The sequence below is a fragment of the Lolium rigidum genome, chromosome 4 (assembly GCF_022539505.1).
Source record: "Lolium rigidum isolate FL_2022 chromosome 4, APGP_CSIRO_Lrig_0.1, whole genome shotgun sequence".
NCBI classification, from domain to species: domain Eukaryota; kingdom Viridiplantae; phylum Streptophyta; class Magnoliopsida; order Poales; family Poaceae; genus Lolium; species Lolium rigidum.
Genome location: NC_061511.1, coordinates 176,521,044 through 176,537,775, shown reverse-complemented (window position 1 = coordinate 176,537,775; position 16,732 = coordinate 176,521,044). Strand labels below are relative to the sequence as shown.

At 47.2% G+C, this 16,732-nt stretch overlaps 2 protein-coding genes across 2 annotated transcripts; one reads left to right on the top strand and one right to left on the bottom strand.

The window, feature by feature from the left end:
- Positions 1 to 12,322: 12,322 nt before the first annotated feature.
- On the top strand, positions 12,323 to 13,995 carry LOC124647837. The gene is made up of 4 exons (XM_047187705.1): positions 12,323 to 12,454; positions 12,708 to 12,778; positions 12,872 to 13,342; positions 13,440 to 13,995. The coding sequence occupies exons 1-4, from the start codon at positions 12,323 to 12,325 to the stop codon at positions 13,993 to 13,995; spliced, it is 1,230 nt and encodes a 409-aa protein (XP_047043661.1).
- A 944-nt stretch (positions 13,996 to 14,939) lies between these two features.
- LOC124646441 lies at positions 14,940 to 16,388 on the bottom strand. Its single transcript, XM_047186553.1, has 3 exons — positions 16,093 to 16,388; positions 15,936 to 16,020; positions 14,940 to 15,321 (listed from the first exon to the last, which is right to left on the bottom strand). The coding sequence occupies exons 1-3, from the start codon at positions 16,386 to 16,388 to the stop codon at positions 15,232 to 15,234; spliced, it is 471 nt and encodes a 156-aa protein (XP_047042509.1). The 3' UTR covers positions 14,940 to 15,231.
- Between the last annotated feature and the right edge of the window lie 344 nt (positions 16,389 to 16,732).

Genomic DNA, 16,732 nt, shown 5'->3' with positions numbered 1-16,732 from the left:
TTCTAGCACAGGACCAGTATTTGAATTCATACTAAAAGGATTTAACAGAATTTGAATTATGGGCCTAGGCGGGAAAAATTAACGGGCCAGCGAGGGGGAGAGAGAATTGGGCCGGCACAGCATCGCTTCCCACGCGGCAGGCCACCTGACAGTGGGGCATGCCTGTCAGCGGGTCATCCACGCCGAATCGGTACGGGGGAAGGCGGGCCGTTGGATTAAAACGCGATCGTGCGGCGCACGATCGTCGTCTTCTCCGACGAGAAGGGCTTACAGGCGCGGCGAGGCTAGGGGATCGACGGCGAGCAGGGACTCCAGCGAGCGGCGGCATTGATGCAGGTCGACGTTGCAGATGACGGCGGTGCTTCTCGAACAAATCGCAGGTCCAGGCGTGGCGTCTAGCTCCGGCGAGCTTCGGTGGAGGATCACGGGCAGTAGGTCGGAATTGGGCCGCGGCGGTGAGCAATGTGGAGCGGAGAAGGTGCGAGGAGGCTCAGAGGAGGGAGGGGAGGCGACTGGTGTGCTCAATTGAGGAGGATGAGCTCTCCTTTTATAGGCGCGCAAGGTGGCCGTGGGGTCCGCGGCCAGGTCGACAGCGGCGCGGCGATTCCGGCGAGCGAAGGGGACAGGCGAGAGTAGAGCGGCGTAGGCGATGCTAGAGCGTTTGCTGGCGAGGTAGGGGACGGCCAGGTTCGTGCTTGCGCGTGCAACGCCGTGCAGCACGGGTGCGGAGCAGCGGTGAGGTTGTCGACGGCGACAGGCTGCGCGAGGGCACGGGCGCGTGTCCAGTGGGTTCGCGGTGCGGCGGTGAAGCTCACGGTGCAGAGAGGGGGTCCGGGGGAGGCGTAGTTCGGCGAGGCAACAGGTGGCCAGTGGGCATCTGCGGTGTGCACTCGCGACGCCATCGGCATGCCCTGGCCGTTCTGGGCGCGCTTTGCCCGGCGAGTGTCGGCCTTCTCCTCGACCATGGCTTGCGTAGGATGGTGTAGGGGAGTGAGGTGTCGACGTTTGGCTTGGTGGCCGTGGCTGGTGAAGAAGGGAGAGAGTTGAGGGGCATGCACGTGCCCATGGCCGGCATGGCCATGGCTATGCCATGTGTGCCCTCCCTCTTAGGGTTGCTAGGGTTGGTGTTGGAGGAGAGGGGACCAGGGAACCGGTAGAGCTCAAGTGGGGCAGTAGGGTTGGGCCAAACACTATTTGAAATAGTGTTTGAGATTTGGGCATATTTGCCAATTCAATTTTGTGCCAAATTTGGGCAATGCAAAGTGGTTCCAAAATTTGAAAGTGGTTGGTTTGGATGAGTTGCAAATGACCAGAGACACTCAAAAGTGGTGGTGGAATTTTAAAATAAAAGAATTGTGAAATTTGCAAAGTGTGAGAATGTTGACAATGTTAAAAAGTCTCAACTTTGCATGAGCATAGTTTTTGATCCAGGATGAATTTGATATGGTGGCCTTTACAAAAGTTATTCACCTTAATGTGTACTTGGATGAGGTGCAAATAATTGGAATTGTTTGGTTTGAAAAACTTGAGATACAGGGGCTCAAAGTAGTGACCAGACTGAAATTGGCAGATTTGACCAATATCATATGTGATCACAATTTGAGTTCAAATTTGATTTGATTTGAGTTTCTTTGATTCCAAAAGTTTTAATAAGTGTTTAATAACATAATACAACTAATGGTGAAGGCCAAATTGGTCTAGGTCAAAGATTTGTAAAAAATGGCATAAACCATATGTGAGGGTTTTGTGATTTTCTAACTTTTATTCTTTTCTTTTTCTTTGCTTCACTTAAGCATGTGTAAGGTTTATTTAGTGTTATATTGAGTTGGGTAAAGGGTTCAAACCATTTGGGGAAAGTGTGGGTGCATAGGTCAAGAATTGATATTATGGCTAATTGCCAGATATGCCTCTATGCATATGTTTGTTTTATTTTTGTTTCTCACTTGGATTGGTTGGTAAGTACTTGGTTAGGTGTGTTGAGGTATTTCAAAATCATCTACTCAAGGTAGACAAAGCAAAGTTTAGCATTTGCAAAAATAGCCATAGGCTTGCATATGCTTTTCTCTTATTTAAGATCATTTCTTTTTATTTGGTTTTCCAAAGGATGGTGATAGGAGGGGTGAGGTTTAGGGTTTAGTGGGGTTTACAATGGTTCACCACCATTTGTCAAAGTAAGAAAGGGTAGGGTTCAAGATTTACATGTTAGGACTATATGCCCACATATGTCTTTTTATTTTATTTTGGTTTCTCAAATTTGATCCACTTTGTTTTGAGATGGTTAGGGTTTTAGGGTTTTGGAAATAGGTTCAAAGTAATAAACAAACAATCATGGAAATACACAAGTATTAGGTATGAGCACTATGCATAGCACTCTTTGTAAGAATTTTTTTTGTTGGTTCTCATTTTTGAAAAAGGGAATTTCATTTTCTCTTTGTTTTAAAATTTGGGATGTTACACCTCCATTCTTCCGCCGTCGTCCTCTGCGCGCCGCTGCTGCTACGCGTGCCCCCGCGCCATAAAGGCCTCGCCTTTTTCGGCCTGGGTCCGATTGGGATTTTCGGCTGAATCAGATAACAGATTGGGCCTCCTCTCCTTCTGGGCCGATCTCGCTGGCGGCGGCAGCCGATTCGATCCTCAGCCCGTCGAAACCGACCGACCGGTCTGGGCCGTCGCGATGTTGTGGGGGGAGACGAAGCCGATGCTGAAGCCGTCCCGGTCCGGCACCGGCACCGAGGACAGCGGAGACTACTTCGCGCAGGCGCCGCGGAAGGGCGGGGGCGGGGAATGGTGGTCGACATCTTCATGGCTGGCGTCGTCATCGGCCTGCCCGTGAGCGCCAACGTCTACAACTCCCACACGGAGCTCTTCTTCCCGGCGGCCACCTACAGCAGCGGCGGCGCGTGCGACCGGCGCGGGGCCTCCGGGGACTGCGGGCCGGGGTTCCGGGCCTTCGTGCACCCGCCCACGCTCGAGCACTCCATGACGGACGACGAGCTCTTCTGGCGCACCACGCTCGTGTCGGCCGCTGAGAAGTTCCCCCTCCAGCGCGTGCCGTTCTACGGACGCCAGATCCCCAGTTCTCCATGAAGGAGCGGCGATGCGGCGGGTCCAGAAGAGTGGCGCGCCGGGCGGGGTAGCTGATGCCACGTTACGCGACGGTGCGCCTCGCCGCCGTCGCCGGCGATGGAGCTCCTAGTGGCGTGATGGAGAAGGGACTTGATTGCTTTTTACTTTTTAGTCTAGGGTTGTATTTGCAAATTTGTTCCCTGTGTATGAATGTGACGAGGCTTTAACTGGTGGGTGTGGTCAGATCTTGTCGGCCACGCGGTGGACCAGGCCTTTTTTTTTGTTTAATTAGTGTGCTACCCCCGGCGAACTTAAGCTGTGCGCCGGCACTATTATTTCATACCACCGGCGCACCCGCTACTGCGCCTGCACTAGACCATTATCACCGGCCTATTCCTACTGGCGGGTTGTTGTGCGCCGGCAGTAATCTAATTTGGTGCGCCAGCAGTAGCGTGTTTCCTAGTAGTGTTTGGTGGTTGATCTGGTAGGGGTGCTCTTTCCCGTGGGTCGGCGGTGGTGCAGTGGCGGCCCTATGTCCTTGGTCGGCGTCTGTAGCCCTCGCAGCGGTGTCTTGCGTGCTCATTAGTTTGCGGTGCTCAGAGTTGGGAAGCCGGGTCGTCGGCCCTGTACGGTGGGAGTCCGATTGGTTGGCGGGCGTGCCACGGGCTCTGGTGCTGGCCAGGTTCCTTGGCCGTGTGGGCGGCATGGTGCCGGCGAGCTGCGTGGTGTGGCAGCGGTGGTGGTTTCGGCGACAACCGCTACCCTAGGAGACAGCAGAGTGCATTCGCCGGGGGAAACTCTTGCCCTCTGGGACACGACGGCGGCATCCGCGGACGTCGTTCTCTTCTTGAAGGCGTCGCCCTACCGGTACTCGGCCTCTCCATGTACTCCGGGTGAAAACCCAAGATCTCAGGATGGGTGGTAGCGGCGTTGTTGCGTCGTGTTCTTCTTTAAGATGCCACCTTGGAGTTATCATGCCGTGCGGCTCTCCGTTGTTGGGATGGTGGAGGTCCTCCTCTGTCTGCAAGGCTTTCTTCGTGTTCTGCACCCGCGGTGTTTCTCGATGGGCGCTCCCTTGGTGCTCCTCGCTGGTTGGTGAGTTTTGTTGGTCGATTCCTGGTGGTGACCGGCATCTGGTGGCGTTTGTGATGGTTGTGATGTCTCGCCGTTTGCAGTGGTGGTCGGTTTACCCATGCTTGGGTGAGCACCGGTCCGACAACATATCCCGCTCTGCGATTGCTCCTCCTCTTCGTAGATTGTAATAGTCATGCCGGTTGTTTGCGTTTTCGGCTGTAGCTTCCTAGGTTGGCCCATGTTGTGTGTGCGTGTGTGCATTTCTACCTTGTAAGCTGGGTTCAGCATCCTATACCTGTTTCGCCGTTGAGGACGTTATTAATTCAACATCGGACCTATAGCTTTTTTATCTAAAAAAAAGTAGCTGATTAGAAGCAGAACTAAAGCCTACCCGAGAGGATCATGTGTGAACAAATCTATCTAGTCTAGGGACGGATGGCTTGTAAGTCAGGAGCTATCTCGATGGCAGTATCCTTTGCGGCTTCGCGCAGAATGAACTCTTTTTCGGCAGGCCTACCTTAGCTAATCTTAACTCAGGATCACTCGATCGCCCCACATGCAGCGTTGCTAGCAAGCTGCCCATCCATCAAACGATCATCCACCACGTACTGCGAAAAGAGGAAATGTGTATATGGAGCAATTAATCATTAGCTGCTATTTCAGATTCTATCTAGCTCCTAGCTAGGGGGCGTCGATCGTGTGAGTGTGCGCACGAACTCGATCGTCCATGGATCGATGAGCCAAGGTGAAGTGATGGATGGATTTGGGTGCAATTCCAAGTGGTAAAAGCGAAGCGGCTGGCCGGCCTATACCATCCAATCTTTTTGTCGCTCGAAACGTCTCATCGAATCCATTTTCGCCACAAGCATACGCATCGATCGTCGTCAACTAATCATGCGCGCGCAACACCGATCGAGCTCTATCGATCAAGTCCGTCTCGAATCATGCATGCACACCTAGCTAGCTCTTCTGTGTTAATATTGTGTAGCTAGCACTGTCAATCTGAAATGAACATGTTAATTTCTCAACAGCATGACCAGCTATACGACGTAGTGGACCATGATGGACTGACACTCCATACGATTACATACTATGCTGGAATTGATAGTTGCGATTGGATATGATCGATGCGTGTTGACGACTTGATGGTTGACTAACCAGCTATCTAGTTAATTAGCTTGTTCGCCAATCAGGCGTTGGCAACGAGGTCCTCTCATGTCGGTCGAACATCAAGCTAAGTACGTGCGTGGCCAATAAAATCATCGATAGATAAATTGTGTACTGCTTACATATTTGTACAACAGTACAATACAGGGGTGATGATTTTCAAAAGTAGCTTTCGATAATTAGGGGCAATTCAGTAATATCATGTACCCCTCTTTTTTATCTAGCCCGGAAAGTATTTGTAACACAGTACATGCACTCACTGATCGACTCGTTCGTCATTTCTTGCGAGATCTGCTTAATTTCACTATTGATTCATTCTAGCTTCACAAGCTTTACTACTACCGGCAATTCCATTGAAGCAATGGAGTAGAAGCTTATTCTCCAACACAAAGATTCAACTTCACATGGTCCTTCTCGTCACCTAGACTTGGCTACGGAAAGACAGCAACTTTCCTCGGAGGGGAGAGACATCCACGCTAGGCTCGAAAGAAGAGTCATTGGTTTGGCTGCCCTTGAAAAGGCCTGCAAGAAGAGCGAGCTAGAACAAGGAACTTAAAGGAATGTGATGCCAGCAATAAATTCTTTCATGTGAGAGTGAATTCTCGAAGGCGCAAAATTTTCATCTACAAGCTTAGACATAATAATGGGTGGTGATACGGGGCAACCTTCGGCCTTCACCTCATCATACACGTCAACACCAACGTGTCACGAAAAGGTGAAGGGCACGTAGACGAAGAATCGGGTTGAAAGTGAAAGTCACCAAAGAGTGACGGAATGCTCTTTGCCTATAATTGTCTCTGTTGAATGGTATGCTATTTCATACTCCGCCATATGTCTATGATAGGATGCACCGACAAGTATGGAGAGAAGGGAGGATGCAATAGAGGTTCGAGGATTGAAGGCCGAGGTTATCGAAGCTAGAGGAGTGAAGGCTGACATCATATAAGCTTGGAAATGAAGAACGAAGCACTCGTGAACAACCAAAACTCGAAGCCTTCGTGAAAAGCTCTCATTTGGTTGTTTCTGCCCGATTTCAAATTTCACCCGGAGTTCCGAATCCATTCCGAGTCATCCAGCATTCGAATCCATTCAGAGTCATCCAGAATTCCGAATCCATTCGGAGTGCATTTCGGACACGATACAGAAGGTTCACGAAAATCCGGACTCAACTCATAATGGAATCCTGGATCATTCCGAATCGATCGGGGTTTGACCCAGAATTCCAAGTTTATTCCAGATTTCACGGATTTAGTGTTTTGCTCATTCCGGCCCAGCCCATGTATCTTTCTTATGACTATTGTATCCCTGTGTGTGGGTAGCACTATTTAAGGACCCCTTGGACTCAGATCTAGGGTTAGATATGATGTTGATATGAAACTTGTCTTATGCCTATTTTTCCTATGTGGATTAGGAAAACTCCCTCCTCTCTTAGCCACAAAGTTATGAGTTGTATCAAGACACTTCTTATGTGATTAGCCTTTCATTTGTATAACTCTAGTAGTTGCGAAGTCTCTTCTGTTTGGGAACTCTACTTAGCTACCTACTACTCTCTTGTGTTTGTGATTTTACCGGTTTCATACCGATCAATCTCTCGGGGATTTTACATCGGTTCTTTCTCTTCGCGGATTCTATCGGAAAAGTGTTTTGGGCCGTTAGGAGCAAACCGAAATTGCATCGGGTTATTCGTGTGTTGGGTTCATCATGTTCTTCGTGTTCATCCCTTCCACTGTGTTTCCCTCCTTTGGATCTTTGTCAATTTGTGAAGACCGGACAAACCAAGGGGTCAAGCCCTCATCAGGTGGGTCACCTCTCACGAAGAAAAGAAACAAGTCGCCCAAACTCACTTCAAGAGAGCCACTGAGAAAGGGAGCCAAGCCCTATCACCATGTATTGGGATGGCTTAAATATCTCGGTGCATGACTTTGAGGGGTTAGATGACCCTTTCCTGGAAGAGGAAGTCGAGGAGGCAATTATGTGCATGCCTTTCGATAAGGCGCCTGGTCCGTATGGTTTCATTGGTAATTTTTTCAAGTCTTGTTGGTATATTATAAAAGAGGATGTCTTTGGAGGGTGCTCAAGTTTCTCCAATCTACACACTAGCAACCTCCATTGGCTTAATGATACCTCTCAAACGTATCTATAATTTTTTATGCTCCATGCTTGTTTTGCACCAATTCATATATGTTTTGTTTACACTTCGTTGCACTTTTACATGATTTCCGGCACTAACCTATTAACAAGACGCCACAGTGCCAGTTCCCTGGTTTCTGCTGTTTTTGTATTTCAGAAAAGTTCTACAGGAAATATTCTCGGAATTGGACGAAACAAAAGCCGAAATCAATATTTTACCGAAACGAAGACGAAGTCCAGAGGGGGGTCGAAGAGGCGCCACAGGGCGGCCAGACCACCCCATGGTGCGGCCTGGACCTAGCCCGCGCCTAGGGGGGTCTGGGCCCACCAGACGCCCCACCGACCTAAATCCTCCGCCTATTTATACATCTTCTCAGGAAAATTCTGGATCCCCGAGCGTCCATCCACGAAAAGTTCTGCCGCGGCCACTATCGCCGAACCCATCTCGGGGGGGGGGGGGGGGGTCTGAAGCTCTTCCCGGCACCCTGCCGGAGGGGGGAAATCATCGCCGGAGGTATCTACATCGCCATGTCCGCCTCTGAAGTGATGCGTGAGTAGTTCATCCCTGGACTATGGGTCCATAGCAGCAGCTACAGGGTTGTCTTCTCCTCTTTGTGCTTCATGTATCAATCTTGTGAGCTGCCCTACATGATCAAGATCATTTTTATGTAATCCTATATGTTTGGTTTGTTGGGATCTGATGAATATTTTATACTATGTTGAGATTGATTATATATTCATGTCATATGTTATTTGTGATCTTAAATGCTCTCCGTTGCTAGTAGAAATTCTAGCCAAGTGGACACTTGTGACTCCAAGAGGGGGTATTTATGCTCGATATATAGTAGGTTCATGCCTCTTGTTTTCTGGGAGAGTGACTTTATAACTTCTAAGATTGTAGATGTGCTGTTGCTACTAGAGATAAAACAACAATGTTTTATCCGAGGGTAATGTATGGTTTACTTTACACGCATTGCTTAATGAGATAGTTTGTTGCTTGCAACTTAATACTGAAAGGGGTGAGGACGCTAACCTGAAGGTGGATTATTAGTCATAGATGCAATTGGATTACGGTCCATGTATTATGTTGTAATGCCCATATCAAAACTCATAGTAATCATCTTGTCATGTATTGGCGATATTCTATCAATTGCCCAGTTGTAATTTGTTCACCCAACGTGCTATTTCTTTATGGAGAGACACCTCTAGTGAACTGTGGACCCCGGTCCTATTTCCTTTACTGATAAATTCAACTGCAATCCTGTTCTATTTACTTTCTGCAAACATCTCTTTCTATTTGATACGTCTAATCATTTGTGTTCAGCAAACCAGTGAGATTGACAACCTCACTGCAAGTTGGGGCGAAGTATTTTGGTTGTGTTGTGTGCAGGTTAGACGTTGTTGCTGACGCCGGTAGTGCGCTCTGCCACTAGTTAGCCAGCAACACATTCAGAAATCACGCATTTCTCCTACTGGTCGATTAAACCTTGGTTTCTTACTGAGGGAAAACTTGCTACTGTGCTCATCATACCTTCCTCTTGGGGTTCCCCAACAGTGTGAAATCGGCGTTACGATAAGCACCATCACCTAACTCCACAAATATTGTGCTCATCCCCAAGAAAGATGGAGTGGATAGCATCTCGGACTATAGGCCCATTAGTTTAATCAACGACTTTGCCAAGATTGTGGAAAAAATCTTGTCTACGCGACTTGCAGCTCTCCCTCTCCCAAAGCGTCTTTATCAAGAAGAGCAACATTCATGACAACTTTATGTTCGTGAGGAATTATGCTCGTTGGTTGCACCGAAGAAATAAACCAACAGTTATTATCGAGCTCCTTCAACAACTTAGCTTCTAGCCATGTTTTCGAAATTGGATTGCCGTCCTATCCTCCACAGTCTCATCAAGATTCCTTCTCAATAGCATTCAAGGAGACCCCATCAAGCATGGTCACGTGCTTAGACAAGGAGATCTTCTCTCCCCACTCATTTTTGAAATTGTCATTGACCCTCTCCAACAAATCCTTCAAGTGGCAACCGACAACGGCCTACTCCACCGTCTCCCTAGGAAAGGAGCCAAATTTTGAGCCTTCCTATATGACTACGATGTGGCAATTTTTGTAACCCCTTTGCGCAATGACATCTCGACACTCGCCTAAATCTTAAGCAACTTTGGAATTGCCACGGGGCTTGCCACCAACTTTGGGAAAAGTATAGTTGCTTCTATTCGATGTGGTGGTGAGGTGGAAATTTAAGCCATCCTCAAAGCGAGATCCCTAATGAAATACATTGGTCTCATGTTATCGGTTAAAAGGCTAAAGAGACTCCGCTTTCAATACCTTGAAGATAAGGCGGCAGTTTGCCTCTTTCCGTGGAATGAAAAACACCTAAATGTGGCGGGAGGGAAGGCTCTTGTGAAATAAGTTCTCTCCTCTCAACAAATTTCCCCCCTCGCGGACCTTGATGTTTCGATGGAGTCTTTACAAGCAATTCAAAAGTTGATTCTTGGATTTTTTTGGGCGAGCACGGACAAGGCCTCCGGAGGAAAAGGCAAAGTCATTTGGACAGCGTTTTGTAGACCCACCTCTCTTGGTGATATTGGCATCCTCAACATGGATAAGTTTCGTAGAGCTTTTCTTCTTAGATGGTCTTAGTTCGAGTAGACGGCCTGGAGAGACCTTGGGTTGGGATGGAAAGTCCGTGCAATAAGGAAGATATGGAGCTTTTATACTTGTTGACTAAGGCCACCATTGGCGATGGCAAAAGGGCTTTATTTTTGGATGCTCCTTGGATGGATGGCCTTAGCCCGAAAGCTATCGCTCCGTCGATCTACACCATCTCCAAGCGGAATTCTTCATCCGTCCACAAAGCCCTCTCCGATGATGCTTGGTTTTCTCAAATTGATGTAACCGCCGGCCTCACTGTGCAACATCTACAAGAGTTCACGAAGCTTTTGGAATTTACCTTAGTGAAGTCACATCGGACTCTATCCTTTGGAAGCTCACTGACTCAGGGACCTACTCTTGCGCCTCATCATACAAGGCACAATTTTCTGGACAATCAGCTTGGAGATGGATTGGTTGGTTTGGAAGAATTGGGCGCCATCAAAATTGAAACTCTTCTCTTGGTGAATCATCCAAAACCGGGTTTTGATGGTGGACTTGCTTGAGAAAAGAGCGTGGCTAAATGGTAGGACTTGTCCTTTTTGTCGTCGTAAAGATGATTCGGCGGCACACCTCCTATGCAAATTCCGCTATGGCATCCGGCATTTGGAATATGGTTATCGATTGGCTTGGAATTCAACACCTCAACCCTTCAACTTGGCATGCCATGGTCAAGCTTGGTGGAACAACTTGGTCCTAGGACATGGCAATAGAAGGAAAGCTTTGGAGTCACTCTTGATAGTTTCATGGAACCTTTAGAATGAACGAAATGCAAGGATCTTTAGGAAAAAGAGTTCCTTGCCGGTATTTATCCTCGTGGCTATTAGAAGCCAAATCGTGGCCTTTGGCGGGAGCGAAACATTTGGTTGTGTGAGTGGTCTGTAATTTCTTCTGAATCAATGAATTAAGGCAAGTCTTTTGCCTTTATTCAAAAAAAATCTAGCTTGTCGTTTATACATTGGAATAAGAATCGTGTTATGCTCTTCTCGTGTCTTTTTTTTCATATGGTGCACCTCGATCTGTACTCTCTAGCTAGCCTAGCTAGCTTTAAAGCGAAGTTGCCCCTTTTTAAACTATGTTTCTCCCTATTTTTTGCTAGATAGTACAATATACATAGGGATGCAAATGAGTTTGAGTTTGAACAAGTTAGATTAGGCTCAACTCAAATCATAGAAAAATTTGAGAGAGCTCGACTGAGTTGAGTTAAAGTTTGAGTTATAAAAAATGGTTCGTACTTAGTTTGTAACGATCTCAAGTTGATATCGAGCTAAGAAACAAATGAAAAATCCTCTATTTGAAGGCAATTTGCCATTCAGACCATAGCAACACCACAACAAAACACAATGAATGTGTTTCCAATCAAAACAACTAGAATATAAATTTCTTTGAAAATCTTGGCTTATAATCTCTCAAACAAAAAAAAGTGTGCACAATTTTTTTTTCTTTATTTTAAACCAAACATATTTCTTTGGTAGAACTCAACGAAAACTATAGCTTAGGGTGAGACCATGTACCATGTTAGTGCCCAAATTTGCTCTAACACATAACTAAATTTCAATATTTTCTTGTATATAGGAGGAATGAAGTCTCTTCATAATACACAAGGTAACAAATTTTCCTATTTTATTTTAATATATAACATAATCATTATACAAAATAATGGTACTTCGATTTGCCAAGCTAAAATTTAGTAAGCTAATCAAGCTATATTAGATCTTCATACTTCACTCCTTTTTTTTGTTCGAGCTAAGAACGAGTCGATCTTGAATTGGTCATCAGTCTCGAGCTTTTCTAGCAGCACATCGAGAATACATGTCATCCTTCGGAATTTGGTTGAGTTCCTCTAGTGAATAGGAAAAACATCTAGTCAAGGAAGCATATACATGTCGTTATAATTAATCTGGTCCATCATTTTCTTACACTTAAAAAAATGTTTTTTTAAGATTTTTTTTTTTTTGGTTTGAGTGCATCTGTGCATCCATGCATATAGGGCAGTAAATTCAGAAAGCTGCAGTCCTGGATTGACCCATGCATCTTACTATCTCCTTCCTGGCCAGCCCACTTAATGATCGAGCTGCTAGTGCCCGCCGAAACTACTGAAATGATCAAAGATGTAGACTGAAATTAGCCGGATACGAAAAAGGCAAAAGAAAAGATAAAAGTTAAAGGAGATAAATGGATCAATTGCTGAAAATTATAGTAGCCATCGACCGATGGATCAACGATGGGGCTGTTGATTTGGACCGTGCAAGACAAGACCACTATCTCTATCAAGGTGCAGACATATGCAGTTTCTCTTATTTGTAGTATATTGAGATTATATATGTTTGTGTGCCACGAATTAGTCACTGCGCAGGTGAGTAGTATCGACTCTAGGAAAAATAAACCTAGTACCTTTTCTCCCTAAACTATCAGCGTGCCTCACTTTCTCCATCAATCGTCTTATTCTTTCAAATTTGGTTTAGATTAGAAAGTGACCCACGCTAATAATTAATATACTTACAGGGAGGAAAAAGTGGACTGGGGTCTATTCTCTGCTATTTGCCTATAATTGCTAGCACCACCATCATTTGCTTTTGGCTGACTCTTTTTCTAGTGTTAAAAGTCAGCCCCGGCCTTCCATTCCTCATGCACATATATACAACAAGAACTCTCTCAGCTCACTCACCTATGCAGTAAGGTAGATCATAGACATGCATGGCAGATCACGGCGCTGTGCTTGCAGGCTAATTGATCAGTACCTGCACAAGTACTGAACCGTCGTCAACTGGAGTGGCCATCGATCGATCATGTGTGACTTGTTTTGGCTATCACCGGGCGAGCAAGGAGATCTCTCCGATGTTGTCAGGGCAAGCCTGCACCCGCTTCACCATCACCAGCTGCCAACAACCCTTGCCTCCCCCTTTCTGCAGCCGGAGGAGGAGTACAACTCGCTGCTGCTGCAAGAAGGAAGCGGTGGAGGTGGCCTGGTCGTCAGCCATGGCGATGATGAGCAGTTGGGGATGGTGGCAATGATGATGATGGGTGGCAATACTAGGCCAACGTCTGATCATCGGGTGGCCTCTACACATCCACCGACGACAACGGTGTGTCCACAGGCACGTCAAGAGCCACTGCCCGGGATGATTCGTCGGCCGGATATCGACAGAGAAGGCGACGTCGTGGTGGCGCCGGAGATTGGTGATCGTCTCCAGGACATGTCGATAGTTCATCACCCACGTGTCTCTGCTGCAATGAAGCCAAGGTTAGAATTATATCCCTATCTATCAAATTCCACGACCATATCAAAATGTCAAACTGGCAATGGCTTAACGTACAAAATGGAGCAATTCTGCGTGCAGAAAGAGCCATACGAAGAAGGTGGTGTGCATCCCGGCGCCGACGGCGGCCCCAGGAGTGGGTGGCCGGCCAAGCACCACAGGCGAGGTGGTGCCCTCCGACCTGTGGGCGTGGAGGAAGTACGGGCAGAAGCCGATCAAGGGGTCCCCGTACCCGAGAGGCTACTACCGCTGCAGCAGCTCCAAGGGATGCCCGGCGAGGAAGCAGGTGGAGCGCAGCCGCACCGACCCAAACATGCTCGTCATCACCTACACCTCCGACCACAACCACCCGTGGCCGACCCAGCGCAACGCCCTCGCCGGATCAACACGCCCCGTGGCCAAGAACAACGTCCCATCTTCTTCCTCGGCCGCTGCGGCTGCAGGTCCAACTCACAATAGTATCACCAACGTGGACCGTGATAATGTTCATCACCAGTTGAAGCAAGAGGACGACTTGGACCTGTTTGCAGACATGGACGCCCTTAATATCTTCTCCTCCATCACCAAGATTCAGGAAGATGACAGCAAGGAGCAGCTGTTCGATCCATTCAGCTCTAGCTTCTCCGACTACCTCTAATCTGGAATTCACCTTCATCTACAGCTGAAGACTACGAACCAAACAGGCAATCGACGCTCAGGCGTATGACCTGTGTCCTAGTGTCAGTAGAACTTTATTTTGCATCCTGGCTTCTACTGATGTTACTTAACTAGTTTACTGGGTGGAAGAGCCTGCCACTAGTGTTATCAAGAGAAAAAGACCAGTTCTGTATGTATTTGTCGATGGCAACTTGGTTACTTATACTAAAACCTGCTTATGGTAGCTAATCAATGCATGCTTGCCCTTCTTGAAGCTAGCTATTAGCAGATTACTAACACGATAACTGTTTATGAATCTCTTGATCTATCACTTCAAGTTCCACCAATCTCCCTTGTCATCATGATTGATAGCGATATCCAACCAAACAGCACTGTTAAAAAAGTTACAAAGGAAGATAAAAAGGAAGGGAAGAACATGCTGAAAGGAAAACCTGAGGTTCGAGTGCTCAGATAAAAGCTCAGACGACAACAAGAATCTGGTTACCACAATGCAAAACCCTGTTGCACATAGTCTGACGAGACTGGACAGTGCAAGTCATGATATTCTAGTTTCATGACTTCTAGATCAAATCCATCCAAAGATATAACTAGTATGGCAACGCATTGTGCTCTTTATCCTAAGGTACAAACCCAACAAATATAACTAGTATGGCAACGCATTGTGCTCTTTATTCAATCAGCTCCAACATCTGACCTTGGCACGAAATTGCCTGTTACCAACAAACAAAACATTCAACGTCCAGCCAAAAGTTTCCCTTGACATAGGATCTACCAAGATCTCTGAATGACAACCACGCGATACAATCAAAGGGTGAAGTACTCAACTTGAGAAAACAACAGCACAGACCGAAGTACTATGAATTGTCTGAAACTAAACTCCAGGTCAAAACATTGGCACTTGAAGCTCACTGAATCTGAAGCATAGGCAAGGAAAATACAGTTTCTTTACTGCCCATCATCACTACGGTCTATGGTGAGTCTTCTCCGTGTGCATAACAGATAACACAACACAGGAGAGCCTTTATCAACTAGACTAGATTGTGAAGAAAACAAACGGCTGGTATACCGCAGAATGCTCATCGGTATCAGTGAACAGATAAGAGCACAAAATCTGATTGCAATGCATCAAACGACAAATGTAAGAAGATAAAAGTTGGCAGTCAGTATTCATCGACCAGATTCATGTGCCAATCTCCATCCTGCGTTCCTCCATTTCCTAGCCGGAGAAGTTGAGCTTCTTTATAACTTTTGCATAAGCCAAATGCACCAAAGCAGGCTTCCGAAGTCTTCGTTTTGCTGACTTGGACTGCAAATCGACAAGGAATGACATCACGGGCAAATTCAGTGTAGAAGTACGATTTGATTCATTTGTACAACACCAGAGCCTACTTGGATTCAAGAAGATAAGTTTATTTTCTCTGGATATTGTTTGCTGAATTTTGCAACTGGAATACTGCATGTTGAAATGAGTTTGGTTCTGCATTAAGCTGTACTATAACAACAGAAAGTATAGCTTTAGTAGATTCACTGGAGAGACTAACAGGGGCTGTAGCTGCTAAGTTATAGGGGAATATATATCTACTGCCATTTTAAAAGGTGATCAAATTTATACATTTGACCTTGTCCCTTGACCTCAGTGGCAACTACATTATGGTACAGATCAAAAGCAACCGCACGGCAAGCACCTGGTAGCTGTTCTCCTATCATAACTTCCATTTTGTGATTTGGGAGACATGATCAATCTATACAGCAGTAGTAATTTAAAAAGCTTGTGAATGATCAGGGTTCACAGGCTTGCGTTTGGAAGATAGATGCAGTTTGGTACAGTTATCAAGTAGCTATACATGGATCTTGATCATTTGCTTGAAATGCGAGAAGGATGAGGAAAATGAACATGAGCACATGAAAAAGATTTGGCACCTTTTGGTGCGCATTGTGGCGCTTGCCAGCGTGCCACCTGCGGATCTGGCCGTCGTTCATGGTTCGGAAGCGGAACTTCATGGACCTGAGACAGCGCACCACCACGAGATTCAGAAATGCGAGCAAGATTTACTACTAGTAGTGGAGGGGAACCTACGAGGGGGCCTTCATCTTGTATTTCTTGACTTTGGAGATGGTGGGCGTAATCGGCGCGCGGGACCTGCCCTTGACGGCGTATTGGCGCACCTGCATCGCCATCAGCGGAGGCCGGACGATGGAAGCGGCTGCCGCGGAGTGGAACAGCGAGGCCATGACGGGCAGAGGGGCGTGGAAGTGGTGGCGGCGGAAGGGGAGGGAGGGCAGGGGTGGACGGGCATGGACGACGGTGGTGGAGGAGGGGGAGAGGAGGCGGCGGGCGAGACCGCCGGCGGAGGAGCAGCACCACCGCCGCATCGTTGCGTCTTGTTGCGTGGCGGGCCTCAGCGGGCAGCTTAGGGTTTGTGTTCTGGTTCTCTGCGCCCATATCCATACAGCCATCTTTGAGTGGCTGAGAAGAAAGCCCAGCCCACGCTTCAACCTACTTCTCTACCCTAGCCCAGGTTGCCACCAACTCCTCCAGCACAGTCCAGCCCATTTTGTAGAAGCCTTCGTGTTCCTCGTGAGTGCTAATTGTAGGATTTCCATCTACTAATAAAAAGGTAAAAATACAGAAAATTCAGAGTCTGCAGGCGACACATCAGTTCGTCGTGAGCTGTCGAAGGAACCAAAAGCTACGGCCGCGGTGCACCGTGTGGCTG

Excerpts from the sequence above, each read along its gene's own strand:
- LOC124646441 (XM_047186553.1), bottom strand. The coding sequence starts at position 16,388 with ATGCGGCGGTGGTGCTGCTCCTCCGCCGGCGGTCTCGCCCGCCGCCTC. Across the intron at positions 16,021-16,092 it reads TACAAGATGAAGGCCCCCTC|GTCCATGAAGTTCCGCTTCC; the intron begins GTAGGTTCCCCT and ends GCGCTGTCTCAG. Across the intron at positions 15,322-15,935 it reads GCCACAATGCGCACCAAAAG|TCCAAGTCAGCAAAACGAAG; the intron begins GTGCCAAATCTT and ends GTCGATTTGCAG.
- LOC124647837 (XM_047187705.1), top strand. The coding sequence starts at position 12,323 with ATGGGGCTGTTGATTTGGACCGTGCAAGACAAGACCACTATCTCTATC. Across the intron at positions 12,455-12,707 it reads ACGAATTAGTCACTGCGCAG|CCCCGGCCTTCCATTCCTCA; the intron begins GTGAGTAGTATC and ends GTTAAAAGTCAG. Across the intron at positions 13,343-13,439 it reads TCTGCTGCAATGAAGCCAAG|AAAGAGCCATACGAAGAAGG; the intron begins GTTAGAATTATA and ends TTCTGCGTGCAG.